This window comes from Hemiscyllium ocellatum, chromosome 10, assembly GCF_020745735.1.
Source record: "Hemiscyllium ocellatum isolate sHemOce1 chromosome 10, sHemOce1.pat.X.cur, whole genome shotgun sequence".
Classification (NCBI taxonomy): domain Eukaryota; kingdom Metazoa; phylum Chordata; class Chondrichthyes; order Orectolobiformes; family Hemiscylliidae; genus Hemiscyllium; species Hemiscyllium ocellatum.
The window spans coordinates 41,757,785-41,775,558 of record NC_083410.1 but is presented as its reverse complement, the minus strand read 5'-3'; the positions used below and the strand labels follow the sequence as shown (position 1 = coordinate 41,775,558).

The following is a 17,774-nucleotide window of genomic DNA, read 5'->3' as shown; positions in this document are numbered from 1 at the left end:
TTAGAAATGGTCGCTGTTTCGTGTATGAAGTCATAAATTTAATATTCCACATCAGTCTAAGCCTAAACATTGTCCAGGTTTTTCTGTAGTTGGACACTGACCGCTTCACTGTCAGTGGAGTCACAAGTGGAATTGAACACTCTGCAATCTTTAATGACAATTCCCACCTATGGCTATGTTAAGGGAGAGTTTTTAAAAAGATAGCCTCAACCCTCTAAGAAAAGAAATTCCTCCTTATCTCAATCTTAGATAGTTGTCCCTTTATTCTGAGGCTGTACTCCTGGTCTTAGACTTTCCAGATGTTTTCTCTCAGCATTCACCCTGTCAAGCCTCTTAAGAATCCTATATGTTTCAATGAGATCACCTGTTCTGAATTCCAATGAGTACTGTCCCAAGCTGTTTTGCCTCTGCTCATAAAACAATCCCTCCATGCCAGTGATCATCCTAGTGAACCTTCTCTGAACTGCCTCCAATGAAATATCTTTCCTTTAATAAGGGGACGAGAACTGCTGTCAGTATTCCAGATGTGGTCTAATTAGCACCTTGTACAGAAACTGAAACCAACATGGGAGAGACTTAACAAACAATCCGTGTCTTTTTCAATGTATAATTTCAGTTACGTCACACTGTAAACTTTTGCTCTAATTTCTGTGTCTTACAATCTTATTCTCCATAACCACCTGATGAAGAAGCAGCGCTCCGAAAGCTAGTGCTTCTAAATAAACCTAATGGACTATAACCTGGTGTTCTGTGATTTTTAACCTTGTACAGAAAGACTTCCCTATTCTTGTCCTCCAGCCCCTCTGAAATAAGGGTGCACAATCTATGAGCAATTGACATTCCATTAATGTCAAAGCCCATATCCACTGCTGCATTATGTGGTCAGCCATTTCTTGATATCACATGGAGCGAATTGAATTGTCAGCAGTCTGGAATCAATGGTGATTATGACCTCAACAGGAAGCCAGGATGGCTGATTCACTCTGCACTTCTAACTGAAGATGAACACACATATTTTAACCTTGTCTTTTAGACAGTTACAGTGAGGTCACCATCATTTAGGATGGGGTGTTTATGGAGCATGCTGCTCTGGTTAGTTATTTAATTGTTCATCATTCAGAACGAGATGTGCCGAGACCACAGAGCTTTAATCTGATCTTTGGCTTCTTAGCTCGGTCTATAGTAGAATGCTACAACTGTTTAGCAAGTATGTAGTCCTGCGTTGTAGCATCACCAAGTTGAACTCTCATTTGTAGATCTGCTTGGGATAGCTTGTGGCATGCTATCCTACATTCCTCACTGAACTAGTGTTGTTGTAGTTTCATTGTGTTGGAAATTAAGGGATGTGCTAGCCCATGAGGTTTAAGATTGTGCTTCAATCCTCATGGATGTCAAATTTTGCTCTGTTCTCAATCTACCCCTTTCAGCTGTGTAAAAGATTAGATTAGAAAGTCTCCTCATACCTGAAAACAAATTGGTGTACTTCTGTAATTTTGATGCAGAACTGACTGAGTGCTGTGATGTGGGGGTATTCTTTTTTGGATAGTGTACTGAATCAAAGGCCTTGCAGTCTCCTCTGGTGAAGATAGAAAATCTCATTGTCATTATTTCAAAAACAGGGAGTTCTCCTACTGTTCTGGCTGCCATTAAATCCTCGTCCAAATGATTCTGGTCATTCAGCCAACTGTGAAATCTTTTTCTGTGCAATTCTGCTTCCTTATTTCCCACCAATGCAACACTGACTTCCCTATAGGATAAATCCATTGGTTATAGACTGCTTTAGGAAACCTAAGGATAGATTTACATTTAAGAAAGAAATTCCTTCAGACCCAACTTGATTTAGAGAGTGTTTTAAAGCAAATAACTTTGGTACATAATATAGAAAAATCCCAGTTTACCACTGCTCCACTTCAGTAACAGATTGTAGTTTCCATGATTTTAATTATTATGTTATATTGTTCAACTTTTCAGCGTTACTGGACTTGTACTACTGTGAATATTAATTTGAAAGAAAAATAGGTCCTATCATTTTTATTGTAAATTTATTGTAAAAAAATTTATTGTAAAGAATGTGAACTTCAACAGAAAATGGGTTAATGACTTGAAGGTAAATGGCTTAATATAGGGTTGGTAGAAAATCAGACTTGGCAGTTGAGTTTCAAGATGCAATAACCTCTTTCAACACTATCATATTTGATAATATTTAACAGATCAGGTCAGCTTAGCTGTTAGACTGGCATATCTTAACTCTTTTATTTGCTAGTCAAAGGGCAAGCATAAGGCAAAGGTTGATTTTATTACTCTCTACATCTTGTTGTAAATTATTGTTGTAGAATTCACATTAAAATGTGGCTTTTCAACAGTCTTTGAGCCCTTTCTTACCAAATGTTTGCAATTTTTTAATATTATGTCACTGTGGCATAACATCTTATTTCAGAAACACAGGTTCACCATTCAATAACTAATCTGTGATCTAACTATATTCTTGGTATCCATCAATATCTTCCGATGAGCAAACATGTATCAATCTTACAACTAAAATTTAAAGAACTGATCTGGAAACAATCCTTTTCTGCAAAAGACCATTCCAGGCTTCACCAACATTTCCATCTAAAAGTATTACCAGTTTTGCTCCTGGAAGATCTGGCTTTTTTTTAAAAGCATTCTAACCTTAGCCCTAGATCCCCAACAGGAGATAGACTTTCTCCTTATTCAGCCTATTGTTTCCTTCTACTGTCTTGTAAACTTCAATTAAATTACAACATCACTAACTAAATTCCAGGAAATACAGCCCCGGTTTGTAATGTTGATGATATAGTAACCCTTAAAGTCCCAGGTGTCATTCAGGTAAATCTACACTCTTCCCTTCAGATCAGTATATCCTCCCAAAGTTATGATGCCAAGACTGAACACAGTACTTTATAGTCTAACCAGGCCATTTTTGAGGACATAAGAAAATGCCATTATATCCAGTGATTAGATTTCTTGAATCAACAGATTTAACTTTGGCATAATTGCTTTCTAACCCGTTTCAGTTTTAAAAACTGACTAGGAGGAGGGTATAAATTGAATTACTGATATAATTCTAAAGGTTAGTGCTATAATATTTTATTAGTTTTATTTTACAGTTTGCTTACTAAAGTAAATATATCCTTATCATGCTATCTTTTGTAATGGCATTTTCAGGAATGTGGAATATATTTATTTATATGGCCCCCTAAACTTGCAGACTTTGGAAGAGAATTTTATCTCGGTAAAGTACTATGCCCCGTGAGACCATGTTCTTTTATCCTCTTCAACACTTCTCAACGATTGAAATGCCATGGCTTAGATGAAACCTGTTCAAAAATAATTCATTTGAGGTCAATGTCTGTAAACTGAAACGTGGTCTGCCATTTTGAGATATTAACATTCATAGTGATTAAGATTGCATTTTCAGATCATTGTGTTCAGTTTGGAACATCACAGATCTTGTGTATGAAGAAAATTATTGTGCAATCTTTAAATAATTGATTCATAATGTAATTAGTGATATGGCCAGTATCAATTTTTGAGAGTTGTCCAAATTACTTTCTTAACCATTTGTCTTCCCTTTCCTATTTATCATTTGACAGGTTTAATATATTTTACTGCAAGATAGATTTGTTTAATCTTGACCAGATCAAAATTTTGACCTCAGCTAATGAGTATTCAGACTTCACAGAGATCTTGACATTGCAGACACCTCCAGCATGCCTGTGCTTCTTGTTGAGAGGTTTATGGAATGTGACCTCAAGCCTCAGAATAATGATCTCCTTGTTGAACTTTCATATCTAAACTGTTTGTGCCACATACATTCTAATTTGAATAAAGCTCCATCTCCCCAATTTCCTCGACGCCCTTGCTGATCAATACTTGCCCTCTGTTCTTCAGTGTATTGAATTCAGATTCCTCATCTGCATGTCAAACCTTAGCCCTGCAACCCTTTTCTGCAATCTCATTCATAACTCTATCCTTTCTGAACCATTAGATTTCTTTCCCTCTGATTTTTCTAAACATGTTACACTACAATTGTTGGTGATGGACGGTTAAACTACCTCAATTTGTTGCTTGGAAAAAAAACCTCCTTAAACATGTTTTGCCTTTCCAAAACTTTTGAAAGTTCAGAAATTGTCAAAATGTTTGCTATCTCTCCATCTCTCTCTGGTTTCCTATTTATTTCATTATTACATTTGTAAAATTACTTGCAATGTGTCCAAAAATTAAAAGTATAATATAAGCACACATTGCAGTTGGACCTCAACACTTTTTGTTTAAAGTAGGATCTATTTTTTTCTTGAGCTCCCTCTCCCTGATCGCTATTATTTTAAGATTCTAAACAGTGATTTAGGTAATGACTTCTGTTTTAACATGTGCTTAGAGATACTTCAGTTTGAGAAATTCTGAGTGAGTCATTGTATTAAATATCAATGCGTGTAGCTTATCTGATATAAAACCTGTATTCAAAACTTAAGTCATTTAGTAATGCTCACCCAAATATTGAATTATGTCAGCCTTGCATTGTAGAGAAGTGTTAAACAATGATGTGTACTTTAATTGGCAGTTCAAAACATAGAAAATTATATGTGGCCAAGAACATCATTCATGGGGTGGAATGAATAATGGGAGAGAGAATCAACCCTAGGCAACTCTTGAACACCACCTAGCAGTCAGATGGAGTGTGCCAGTGATTGAGCAGTGGCATTGGGTTTCTTGCCCTTAATCTTGGTCAACATTATCATAAGGCAGAGGTAAACCTCTGAAGGGGAGGGATATAATTTTTACATTGAAAACTAAATCACTCAGCATGAGGTATTAATAAGAGGAAGTTTTCAAAATGCTCTCCTCCCAAGGTAGCATTATCTTGGATGGCTTGTTTGTGATGCAGATGGAAGCCAATAGCATGGGTTCAATTCCTGCACTGACAGAGGTTGCCATGAAGGACCCTCCTTCCCAATATCTCCCCTCTCCTGAGTCGTGGTGATACTTGGGTTAGACCACTATCAGTTGTCTTTCTCTAATGTCACAGCAGCCTTATGGTCCAGTAACACAACAGTGATTTTACTTTTAGAGTTCACCTGCAGTGTTTTCTTTAGATTGTAAACTTCTCTAGTGTTCTGTTCCAATACTGAACTGAGCTTCAGAGCCTATACTCTTTTCCATCATGAAAGACTGAGCACTTTTAACTCCGGTGGTATAATTCATTTGCATCTGTAGCTCAAGCTGTCTGTTGATGTCCTCATTTATTGCCTTTGCTACTCCTAGAAATGTTTAATCTGATGCTGTTTTGACTGGCCTCACTCGATAAACCTCAGCTCATACAAAAATTGATGTGTGTATCCTACCCCATACTATTTTCCAGTCTCCCAAATTTAAAAATCTTTTTCTTCTATTTAAATCATTTAATGACTATGTTTCTTTATTTGTAACCATTTCCCTCATCAGATATTTGCGTTGCTTCAACTCTGGCCTTTCTATAATTTGAGCTCCTTTTGTCCTGCTATAGCCAACCATGTCTTCAGTCATTATATTCCACATTCTCAAATTCTCTCCACTTATACCTCATTTTCTTGTTCCGGACCCTTCTTAAAAATGCATTATTTGGCAAGTCTTAAATTGGTTTTCCAAATCTGTACTTAAGTGCGTTAGGATAATTTTTCTATACAAGTGCATTTTGTTCAAAGAAATGAGCAAAAAAAGTTGTGAAGTGAAATCTGAAAATAGTGTTTTGATTATTACTGAAGGAAAAAAAGGCATCCATTTTGAATTTGTTTAATCACAGAAAGTCATTTCTAAATTAAAAGGTTTTTTTCATAATTGTGAATGAAAATGTTTTGTGAATATTTTATTTAATGATTTCTCTTTTTATCCTGGATGTAGGTAATGTTGCAGATGTGTACCTGGAGGGGAAAGATCAACTGGGTGGATGGTTTCAATCCTCACTGCTCACCAGTGTAGCAGTTGAGAAACAGGTTCCATATAGGTTAGTACTTTATTAATCAAATTAATTGGGCTGTTAACGTGTACATTTAATATCATGTCATTCACTCCTGTGAACATAGTCCACATAGAGCACATTGAACTTTTCAAATCATTTTGGTAAATTTGTATATACTGTACCAAACCTAAATAAGCATTTAGTTATTTCTTCCCTTTGTATTAGTCTATATAAATCCTTCCCACTTAACAAATACTTATGATTTAATAGCTGCTGCCAAACTGCCTGAGTACCTTTAATTTTCAGAGTGACTTATGAAAAGAGAATGTGGCTTGTTGCCTTCCGACAGTCCTACTGTCAGAATGGAAGTAAGGCTCCATGTTTGTGGAGTCGTACAGCATGGAGACAGACCCTTTGGCCCCATCTGTCTGTACCGACCAAGTTTCATTTGCCTGCATTTGGCCTAAAACTCTCTCAACCTCTGCTATCCATGAACCTGTCCAAATGTCTTTTAAATGTTGTAATTGTACAACTCTACCACTTCCTGTGGCAGCTTATTTGGTATATGCACCAATGTCTGTGTATAAGAAGTCACCTCTCGGGTCTCTTTTGAATCTTTCCCCTTCACCTTACAATTATGCCTTCTAGCTTTAGACTCCCCTACTCTGGGAAAAAGACCTTGGTTATTCATCTTATCTATGCCTGTCACCCCTGAGCCTCCTATGGGTAAAAGAAATCCCAGCCTATTCAGCCTCTCTTGAGAATGCAAGCCTTCTCATCTCGGTAACATTCTAGCAAATCTTTTTTGCACTCTTTCCAGTTTAATAGCATCCTTCCTATAGCAGGGTGACCAGAATTGTGCAAATACTCCAAACGTGGCCCTACCAATGTCTTGTACAGCCATAACATGACATCACAACAACCACTCAATGCTCTGATTGATGAAGACAAACATGCCAGACACTGACTTCACCACCCTATCTACCCATGACACCACTTGCAAGAAACTATGTACTGCACCCCAAGGTCTCTACCATTAACTGTCTAATTCCTGCTCTGGTTTGTCTTGCTAAGGTACTACACCTTGCATTTATCTACATTATGTTCCATTCTCGGCGCACTGGCCCAATTGCTCAAGATTCTTTTGTACTCTTAGATAAACTTCTTCACCCTCCACTATACCATCAATTTTGGTGTTATTTGCAACTTACTAACCATGCCTCCTCTATTCTCATCCAAATTGTTTATATGAATCGCCAATCTCCATTCTCTCTTGCCTCCCCTTTTATCCTTCCTATAGCATCTGTAACCCCGAACATTGAGTTGTCAGTCCTGTCCCCCCCTCAGCCATGTTTCTGTAATGGCGATGATATTCCAGTCCCATGTTCCCATCCATGCCCTGAGTTCATTTGCCTGATCTGTCAGGCCTTTTGCATTGAAATAAATGCATTTTAATTCATCATTCTTCCCTCATTTTCTGCCATGCTCTTGTCTGCCTTGTCTATTTAGCTTGCTGTCTCTAACTTTTGTATCAGTGTCAACCTTCTGTCTTGTCTCACAACTCTTAGGAACTGAGAGATTCTTGGGAATCTGAGGGAACTCTGTGGAATCTGCATGAGCTTGCCTCTCCTTGGAAAATTCAATTCCAATAGTCTTTTCAAACTGTACATGAAATATATGAAGGGATGGTCCAACACAGAAGGATGCCACTTGACCTCTTGTGTCCCTGGCAAATCTCTGCAGTTTATCTAGTCCATTCATTGGCCTTTTCCCAAAACTGACAAGTTTTTCTTCTCTTTAAAAAATTATCTGTTTTTTGTAAACCAAAATTGAAGCTGCCATCGCCATGATCTCTGGCAATATATATTAGATTCTAAAAATTCACTGCATTCAAAAAAGGTTCTCCCTCATGTCACCTTTGGTTCTTTTCCCTTTACCTTGAATCTTTCTCCCTACAATTTATGATTCTTCCAATAATGGAAGTAGTTTCTCCCTGTCTACCCTGTCCAGACCCCTATGATTTCAAATACTTCTATCAAATCTCCTTTCAACCTTATTTAAGGAGAACAGCTCTAACTTCCGCAATCTGTCCATGTAACTGAAAATTTGCATTCTTGGAACTGTTCTTGTACATCTTTTCTGAATCCTCTCTACTGCCTTTACTTCCTTCCTAAAGTCTGGTGCACAGAATCGGATGCAGTAATTCGGTTGAGCCTGAAGCCAGTGTTATATAAAGGATCACCTTAACTTCCATGTCTTTGTACTCTCTGATTCTATTTATAAAGCCTTGAATTCCATAGCTTTTACTAACTGCTTTCCCAACCTGCTTTGCCACACTCAATGATTTGTCTACATATGTCCTGTTCTATTCCATTGCTCCTGTACTTCCCCCCATAGAGTTGTATCCCTTGTTTTGCATTGCCCTTCCTCATCCTTCCTCCAAAAATGTATCACTTCACACTTTTTCTGCTTTAAACTGTATTTTCCATGTGTCTACCCTTTCCACGTGGCTGATTGTGACCTTTTGAAGTCTATTCTCTGCCTTTACACAGTTCCCAATACTTCAACGTTTTGTACTTTCCACACAGTTTGAAAATGAGCCCTGCACACTCAATTCAAGGTTGCCTTATGAGGAACATTTAAGAATGTTGGGCCTGTACACAATTCAATTTTAGAAAAATGAAAGGTGATCTTATTGCAAGTAGGAAGATTCTCTGAAAGCTTAACATGGTAGTGGGTGAATACTTTCCTTTCCTTCATGGATACTGGAACCACAAGGCTGTTCAGAATAAGAGTTGTTTCATTTATGGTAGAAACATGGAGGAATTTCTTCTCTGAGCAATAATAATCTTTGGAATTCTCTGCAAAGGAGAGAGGCTGGTTCATTGAATAGATTCAGACTGAGTTATTCGGGTTATTTATCTACAAAGGAGTCCAAGCTTATGTTGGGGCAGGCAGGGAATTGGTGTTAAAGCTGTATTGTGATTAGCCTATCCTGCTCCTAGTTTTTATATTTTCATGTTTTGTCCTTTGCCATAGTACCATAAGGTTCAGGTTAAGTATGATTATAATCTCTGATGTGTTCCCCTGTTGAGATTGGATCCACATGACCCACCTCATTTCCCAGAAACAGATCCAGCAACCCTTCCTTCTGCACTGATTTGAAATGTACTGTTTGAGTCAATTCTCCTGAACACACTTCAGAAGTTCTTCCCTTTCTCTGCTCTGACATTGTTACTATCCCTGTTTATATTAGAATAATTCAAGCCTCTAATAAAAATTGCTTTATAGTTTTATGCCCTCTGTAATTTCTTGTAAATTTGTTCCTCCATATTTTTCCAGTATTGTACACCCAGTATTGTGATGGTAACTATTATTTCTTAGCTGTGGTCTGAATACTTTTTGTTCTTGACTTCTCTAAGACACCCTATCACTCCTGTCTTATGTCCTTATCTATTTTTCCTTGTATCCAGGAATACTTAGGACCCAATCCTGCATCTTTTAAAGTCAGATCTCTGTTATTTCCATAACATCATATTTCCACTTGATTATCTGTACCTGCAGCTGAGCAACCATTTACCACACACTATGCATTCACTCATGTACACAGCAAATCTAATTTGCATTTTATTGCATTTTCTTCTACTCTGACGCCACTTGATATCTTTGTAATATTTACTCTAATACTGTCTCTCTCAATTTTTTATATACCTTACTTCTCCTTTCTAATGTTACCTCGTGTCCATACCCCTGAATTGAATTGAATTTATTGTCACGTGTACCGAGGCACAATGAAAAGCTTCATCTTGCGAGCAATACAGGCAGATCACAGAGTTAAGTGGCATAGCTAAGTAAATAATAGGTAAACAGTGGCAAAAACAAAAACAGGCAAATATTAAGAGTTTGAGACTCCATTCAGTATTCTAACAACGGTAGGGTAGAAACTGTTCCAAACCGGCGCGTGTGTGTGTGTGTCTCTCTCACTCTCACTCTCTCTCTCACTCTCTCTTCAGGCGTCTGTACCTTCTCCCCAATGGTAGAGGTTGTAGAGAAACATTGCCAGGGTGGGATGGATCTTTGAGAATGCTGGTGGCTTTTTCTTGACAGTGGGCCTGGTAGATGGATTCTATAGATGGGAAGTTGGCCTTTGTGATTGTCTGGACCGAGTTCACCACTTTCTGTAACCGTCGCCGATCTTGAATGGTACAGTTGCCATGCTAGGTAGTGATACATCCGGACAGGATGCTCCAAATGGCACACCTATAAAAGTGGCAAGGGTACTTGCCATCATGCCAAATTTCCTCAGCTGCCTGAGGAAGAAGAGATATTGTTGGGCCTTTGTAACCAGTGCGTCCACATGAAGAGTCCAAGAAAGCTTGTTGTGGATGACCACTCCTAGGACCTTGACACTCTCCACTCATTCCACCTCTGTGTTGTTAATGTGTAGGGGGGCAGTGTAACATCCTGCCAAAAGTCAATAATGAGTTCCTTGGTTTTGCTGGCATTGAGAGCTAGGTTGTTCTCAGTGTACCATTTTTCCAGGTCTTCCACCTCCCGTCTGACGCCATCTGAAATTCGACCGACAATGGTGGTGTCATTGGTGAACTTGTAAATGGCATTAGTCTGGTATTTGGCAACACAGTCATGGGTATACAGTGAGTACAGGAGGGGGTTGAGTGCTGGTGAAGATGAAATATTGTCCTCAGTCTTCACTGATTGTGAACTGTGGGTCAGGAGACTGAGGATCCAGTAACAGAAAGTGGGGCTTAGTTTGAGATCACTAAGTTGACTAATCAGTGTCGAGGGGATAATAGTGTTAAAGGTTGAACTGTAGTCAATGAGTAGGATTCTTATGTAGCTGTTCTTGGTATCAAGATGTTCTAAGGAGGAGTAAAGGGCAAGTGATATGGTATCTGACGTGAATCTGTTGGTTCGATAGGCATATTGGAGTTGGTCAAGAGTAATGGGGAGGCTAGAGTTGATTAATACCATGATCAGCCTTTCAAAGCACTTCATGACCACCGAATTTAGGGCCACTGGGTGGTAGTCTTTGAAACATGCTGCATGAGCCTTCTTAGGCTGCTATATTGATTCACACTTTAGGAGCTGAAAATGTGTTGCTGGTCAAAGCACAGCAGGCCAGGCAGCATCTCAGGAACAGGGAATTCGACGTTTAGAGCATAAGCCCTTCATCAGGAATGAGAGAGAGTAGCCAAGCAGGCTAAGATAAAAGATAGGGAGGAGGGGCGATGGAGGTGGGATAGGTGGAAGGAGGTCAAGGTGAGGGTGATAGGCCGGAGTGGGGTGGGGGCGGAGAGGTCAGGAAGGAGATTGCAGGTTAGGAGGGCGGTGCTGAGTTGAGGGAACCGACTGAGACAAGGTGGGGGGAGGGGAAATGAGGAAAGTGGAGAAATCTGAATTCATACCTTGTGGTTGGAGGGTTCCCAGGCGGAAGATGAGGCGCTCCTCCTCCAGCCGTCGTGTTGTTATGTTCTGCCGGTGGAGGAGTCCAAGGACCTGCATGTCCTCGGTGGAGGGGGAGGGAGAGTTAAAGTGTTGAGCCACGGGGTGGTTGGGTTGGTTGGTCCGGGCGGCCCAGAGGTGTTCTCTGAAGCGTTCCGCAAGTAAGCGGCCTGTCTCCCCAATATAGAGGAGGCCACATCGGGTGCAGCGGATGCAATAGATGATGTGTGTGGAGGTACAGGTGAACTTGTGGCGGATATGGAAGGATCCCTTGGGGCCTTGGAGGGAAGTGAGTGTGGAGGTGTGGGCGCAAGTTTTACATTTCCTGCGGTCGCAGGGGAAAGTGCCGGGGGTGGAGGTTGGGTTGGTGGGGGGGTGTGGATCTGACGAGGGAGTCACGAAGGGAGTGGTCCTTGCGGAACGCTGATAGGGGAGGGGAGGGAAATATATCCTTGGTGGTGGGGTCCGTTTGGAGGTGGCGGAAATGACGGCGGATGATACGTTGTATGCGGAGGTTGGTGGGGTGGTAGGTGAGAACCAGTGGGGTTCTGTCTTGGTGGCGGTTGGAGGAGTGGGGCTCAAGGGCGGAGGAGCGGGAAGTGGAGGAGATGCGGTGGAGGGCATCGTCGATCACGTCTGGGGGGAATCTGCGATCCTTGAAGAAGGAGGCCATCTGGGCTGTGCGGTGTTGGAACTGGTCCTCCTGGGAGCAGATGCGGCGGAGACGAAGGAATTGGGAATATGGGATGGAGTTTTTGCAGGGGGCAGGGTGGGAGGAGGTGTAGTCCAGGTAGCTGTGGGAGTCAGTCGGTTTATAGTAGATGGACAATGTTATAAATTCCTTTAGGAGGACAATGTTATAAATTCACCTGATCAGAATCCTTGCCCATCAGGAATGCACGGCCTGAATTTGGCTGCAACTTATTTTCTGATGATTTGGATTGACATTACAAAGAGGAGTGCCTTGTTATAAGTCGAAGAAGATGGGTTTTATATGGATTTCAATAAGGCTTTTGACAGCATTTGTCATGACAGATTGGTCAGGAAAGTTAAGAGCTTATGGGATGCAAGGCAAAGTGGCACATTGTCTCTTAGCCAATTTTGGATTCAATGGAGGGTGAACGCAGAGGGAATGTTTCTGTGAGTGAAAATCTATTTCCAGTGAGGTTCCGCAGGGCTTGGTATTGTGACCATTCTTGTTGTGGATTATAATGAAGTATATGGACTTAAGTTCAGGCCGTTTGATCAAGAAGTTTGCAGATGTCGCAAAAATTAGTTGGGAGGTGAATAGTAAGGAGGATAACTATAAACTGCAGGAGGATCTCAGTGGATTGATCAGGTTTCTTATTAAAATTAGAGGCAATTCAATATTCTCACATATCAGTGGCATGAATAGTGTGTTATATGATCATCTAAATCCAGCTCAGCAAGCAAACTTCGATCCAGAACCTTAAACCTGAGCTACAAATCTTCTCAAAACTTGCAATCATTATAATGTCCGAAGTTTGCACAATGTTCAGCAGCATTCTGACTCCTCAGATTCTAAGGAGTCCACGTCCAAATGCATCAAGCCCTGAACAATATCCAGTCTTGGGCTGAAAAATGTCACGTAACATTCATGCCATACAAATGCCAGGTAGTGACCATCTCCAGCAAGATATAAATCTAACCACTGCACCTTGACATTTACTGGCTTTATCATTCCTATATCCCCCACTATCAACATCCTGGGGATTACCATTGACTAGAAACTGAATTGGACTTGTAATACAAGTAAAGTGACTATAAGAAACATTCAGAGGCTATGAAAACTGCATGATGTTGGGGGAGTTCAAAACTAGAAAGCATATTTTTAGAGCAAGAGGAAAAAGACATGAGGAACAACCTTTTTACAGACTGGTTTGTGTGGGGAATGAACTGGTGGAGAAAGTAGTGGATGCAGGTACAGTTACATGTTTAAAAGATGTTTGAATAAGTTAATGAATAGGACATGTTTGGAGAGATATGGGCCAAGTGCAGGCAGGTGGGACCAGTTTAGTTTGGGTACATGGTCAGCGTGGACTGGTTGGACCGAAGGATCTGTTCCCGGGCTTTATGACTGTACAACCTCTAGATTCCCTAAAACCTGCCCACCATCTGTGAGGCACGTGAGTAGTGTTGTGGCATACTTTTTATTTGCCTGATGAGTTCATCTCCCAACAACAATGAAACTTAACACCATTCAAGACAAAGCATCCCATTTGATTCATACCACATCTACAAACATCTATTCCCAATGCTCAGTAGTTTTAGTGTGTACTAGCGACAAAATGCATTGCAAAAATTCATCAAAAATCCTTTGAAAATAGTCTTACAAACCCACAACGACTTCCATCTAGAAGGACAAGGGCAGTAGATACATGGAAATACTACCATCTGCAAATTCCCCTCCAAGTCCCTCACCATCCTGGCTTGGAAATATATCATCGCCGTTCCTTCACTGTCACTGGGTCAAAATCATGGAATTCCCTTCCTAGTAGCATTGTGGTTTTATCTTCAACACATGGGCTTCAACTCTTCAAGAAGTTAGCTCACCAGCTCCAACACAAGTGCATCTGGGGTTGTGCTATAAATGCTGATTCAGCCAGGGGAGCTCATAGTCCATGAGTGAATAAAATATAAATGATAAATGAAACCCTACCCAGTAGCACAAGCAAATCATTAAGAAGTGGAATGAAAATTGTGATTTAACAAAAATGCTTGTCTAAATTATTTGTTTTAAGAGTACTTCTAAAAGTTTAAATACACATGTTTACAAATATACTCCCCTCAAAACAATTTAACTTAAGTTTCTGGTTTGAAGCATTTGCATGGAAAATCCTGCCTTTAAACTGTATAAAATTGTGGAATACTAAAGCATCTTTTAGTGGAGGACAGATTTTCGTTAGTAAGCTTTGAATATTTTATCCTCAGAAAACTGGTGGTCCATGGATTTACTCTCAATGAAAGTGGTGAAAAAATGTCCAAATCCATTGGAACTGTGGTAGATCCAGATGTTATTGTTAATGGAGGACTGGTAAGTCTTTACAGTATTTTGTTTTAGTTCTCACAACAAAAAAAACTAGTTTAATATAAAATTAGTTTTTCAGAACTAAGTAAGTTATCAACAGTTATGAACTTAAACAGTGATCAAAAACACTTTGTCAAGGTACTGCATTTTCAAAGAATGCTACAGTGAAAGTAGGGTTTAAAAAAAAGAAACGTTCATAACATTCAAGGCTATGGGCGTAATGTGGGAAAAGAGAACTAGTGTAGCTAGCCGTGTATGTTTGGGAGTATAGAACACAGTAGACCGAAAGGCCTCTTCTGTACTATATGATGCTGTGCTTGCATCTATGAAGGTTTCTTGCCTTAAGTAATTCTTTTGTAAAGGTGGATAGGATATCAGCAGCTAAATGAATGAAGTGGCTCATTGTGATGTCCTTTGAAACCTGCTCTGTCATTTAATGAGATCATAGTTGATCTGTGACTTCCATGTGTATTCCAGATGTATGCCTTAGATCCGTTAATATCTTTGGTTAACAAAATCTACCCATCACAAAATTAACAATTGATAGAGCACCATTTTCTTTTGTGGAAGAGACCTTTAAACATTTGCAGTCCTTTGTGTGAAGACGTATTTCCTAACTTCACTGCTGAAAAGTCGAGCTCTAATTTTTAAATGATTCCCAAGTCCTAGAATCCCTAAGCAGCCTAAGTTCTTTGCTTGTGTCTATCTAAGCTGTTCCCCTTAATACAGGTACCCCCCAATTTTTCGAATGTTTGCTTTACGCAGTTTTGCTTTTATTAAAAGAGCTATATTAGTACCTTGCGCATATTCGGAGAGGATTTTCGCTTTTACAAGAAACGATGATACTTTTTACCCACATGCACCTTCACTTTACGCCATTTTCAGCTTATGAAAGGTTTCCTGAGAATGCTGTATTTTCAGATAGCAGGGGCTATCTGCATCTTGAAAACATTGTCAGGTCTCCTTTTAATCTGTTAAATTTCAAGGAATGGGGCGGCACGGTGGCTCAGTGGTTAGCACTGCTGCCTCACAGCACCAAGGACCTGGTCTCGATTCTCACTTCGGGCAACTGTCTGTGTGGAGTTTGCACATTCTCCTTCTGCGTGAGTTTCCTCCTGGTGCTCCGGTTTCCTCCCACAATCCAAAGATGTGCAGGTCAGATGAATTGGCCATGCTAAATTGCCTGTAGTGTTAGGTGCATTAGTCAGGGGTAAATATAGGGGAGGGGAATGGGTCTGGGTGGGTTACTCTTTGGAGGGTCGGTGTGCACTTGGTGGGCAAAAGGGCCTGTTTCTATACTATAAGGAATCTAATCTAAAAACCCCACTTAGTGGAACAAAAACAGGAATTGCTGGAGAAACTCAGCAGGTCTGGCATTGTTTTGTGAGAGAAAGCAGAATTAATATTTCGAGTACAGTGACCCTTCTGCAGAACTGGTGAATATTCTTTTCTTATAACCATCTCTTATGAAGAGCTTCATATTTGTTTCTGCAAACCTGTGGTCATTCTACTGTACCTACTGCAGTCACTTCTTGAACAAATTCAGATTTTTATAGCCTTTACCATTGCCACTTCATTTGTGGGTTTTGCAAACATGTTTACTGGTGCTGAGTTTGTATTGTCAGGTCCACTCCATTCACCATATAGTTGAACGTGAATTGAATACTAGAGGAGCGGTTCACAGTTTCTTTTTTTGACATTGTCCGTGTGACTAAGTATGACTATGAGGATTCCAGGAAGATTGAGGATAGGCAAAGTTGCTCGTTTAAACTTTCCAGCGGCTTGGATTCTGTAGCAGCACATAGCAGATTGCTAATGTTCACCATGAATATGATGCTATATTAATTGATTAGATGAATGCTGGGATTTATTGCAAAGTGAGACAATAGCTTCTCTGTGTGGTAAGAAGTAGGAAATTATTTTTTTAAATGAAATATTGATCAGTCTTCGTATAAACATGTTAAATGCATGCACCACAAGTTAATACCAATCTTGGCTCTTAATCGTGTGACAAGGATATTAAAAGATAAAACTGTACTTTTCAACTTCATTCGGCATACTTTCTACATATTCTTGAAATACTGACAATTATTCAAAATTAAATTATTTAATTATCCTATTTGGATAATATTCAACACATGTTCACTTGAAGGTTGAAAATGATATTCATCAATGCTTTTTGTCTTGTAATTGCAAGTAAAGAAGGTTCTTAATTCTTGAAGCTCCTTATAAGTGAATGCAAAATTAGTTAATTAATGTGCATTTGTTTGGCCTCAGTGACCTTAAATTTTTGTTTAGTGCATTAACATGAGAGAGAAATTTCTTTTCATCTGGAAATCAAGTTCATACAAATTGTGCATTAAGATTATGTGCACATAATCAACAAAATTCTACATTTCCTATGTTTTTATTTATGCTGTAAGATATTAACTACAGTTGCTTATGTTGTATAGGATCCAAACCAAGACCCGCCCTATGGGGCAGATGTTCTTCGCTGGTGGGCAGCAGAGTCGAATGTTTTCACAGAGATTTTAATTGGCAAAAATATACTGCAAGCAGCAAGAGATGACATTTTTAAGGTTAGAACTAAGAAAAGATGAACTCTGAAGTTCTTCTTGTTTTGCTAATACTAAGTACACTTTCCTGTTGGCAGTAAGATGTACATAACTCCTTCAATGACAGGTGTTTTATTATTATTTTTGTAACTTGAATTTATATAGAAGCCTTTCTATTCAATTGAAATGCAGTGTGTCAGGCTTAGTTTAGGTTGAGCGATGTACCATGTTGATGAGGCAGTGCACAGGAAATCTGATGAATTTGCAGAGTGGTCCTTCACATCAAAGCATTGACAGTGCAATGCAGCATTAGGATGCAGGTTTTATTTTTAATCCAGGCTGCATTGTGTGGATAGATGATAGGCAGGAGGCCATGACACATCCTGTAGGTGGCAGTAGAGGTTGAATAATTCAATCATCACCAAAGTTGCTGTTGTGTATCTCTGGGTCTGGCAGCCAATTCAGTTGAAGACTAACTGAGCTCTGACAGCTGGCAGTATCAAAAGGGGTGGGAACTTCTAGGCCACCTGGAAGTAGCTGAACAACAACCATACCAGCAATCCTGAGTCATTGCTCATACTATTGTTTCCCAGTTTCTAATAAACCAGAGGTGTCAGTCAGCAGACAGTAAAAATAGTGCTGATGCAGTCTTGCAAGTCTTCCTGAGAGCAGACAGTCTTCTGGTAACCCTACACATGAGGAAATATACTGTATCTTGACAACATGTAAGTCAGGCACAAAAGCAGAAATT

The 17,774-nt window shown here is 39.7% G+C and overlaps 1 protein-coding gene across 1 annotated transcript in view; it reads left to right on the top strand.

The window, feature by feature from the left end:
- iars2 (isoleucyl-tRNA synthetase 2, mitochondrial) overlaps positions 1 to 17,774 on the top strand; it is a 104,280-nt gene that overhangs the window by 66,335 nt on the left and 20,171 nt on the right. The window contains exons 15-17 of the mRNA XM_060831450.1: positions 5,899 to 6,001; positions 14,372 to 14,474; positions 16,922 to 17,047. Coding sequence (XP_060687433.1) covers positions 5,899 to 6,001; positions 14,372 to 14,474; positions 16,922 to 17,047 — 332 coding nt within the window. The remainder of the gene's footprint in view (positions 1 to 5,898; positions 6,002 to 14,371; positions 14,475 to 16,921; positions 17,048 to 17,774) is intronic.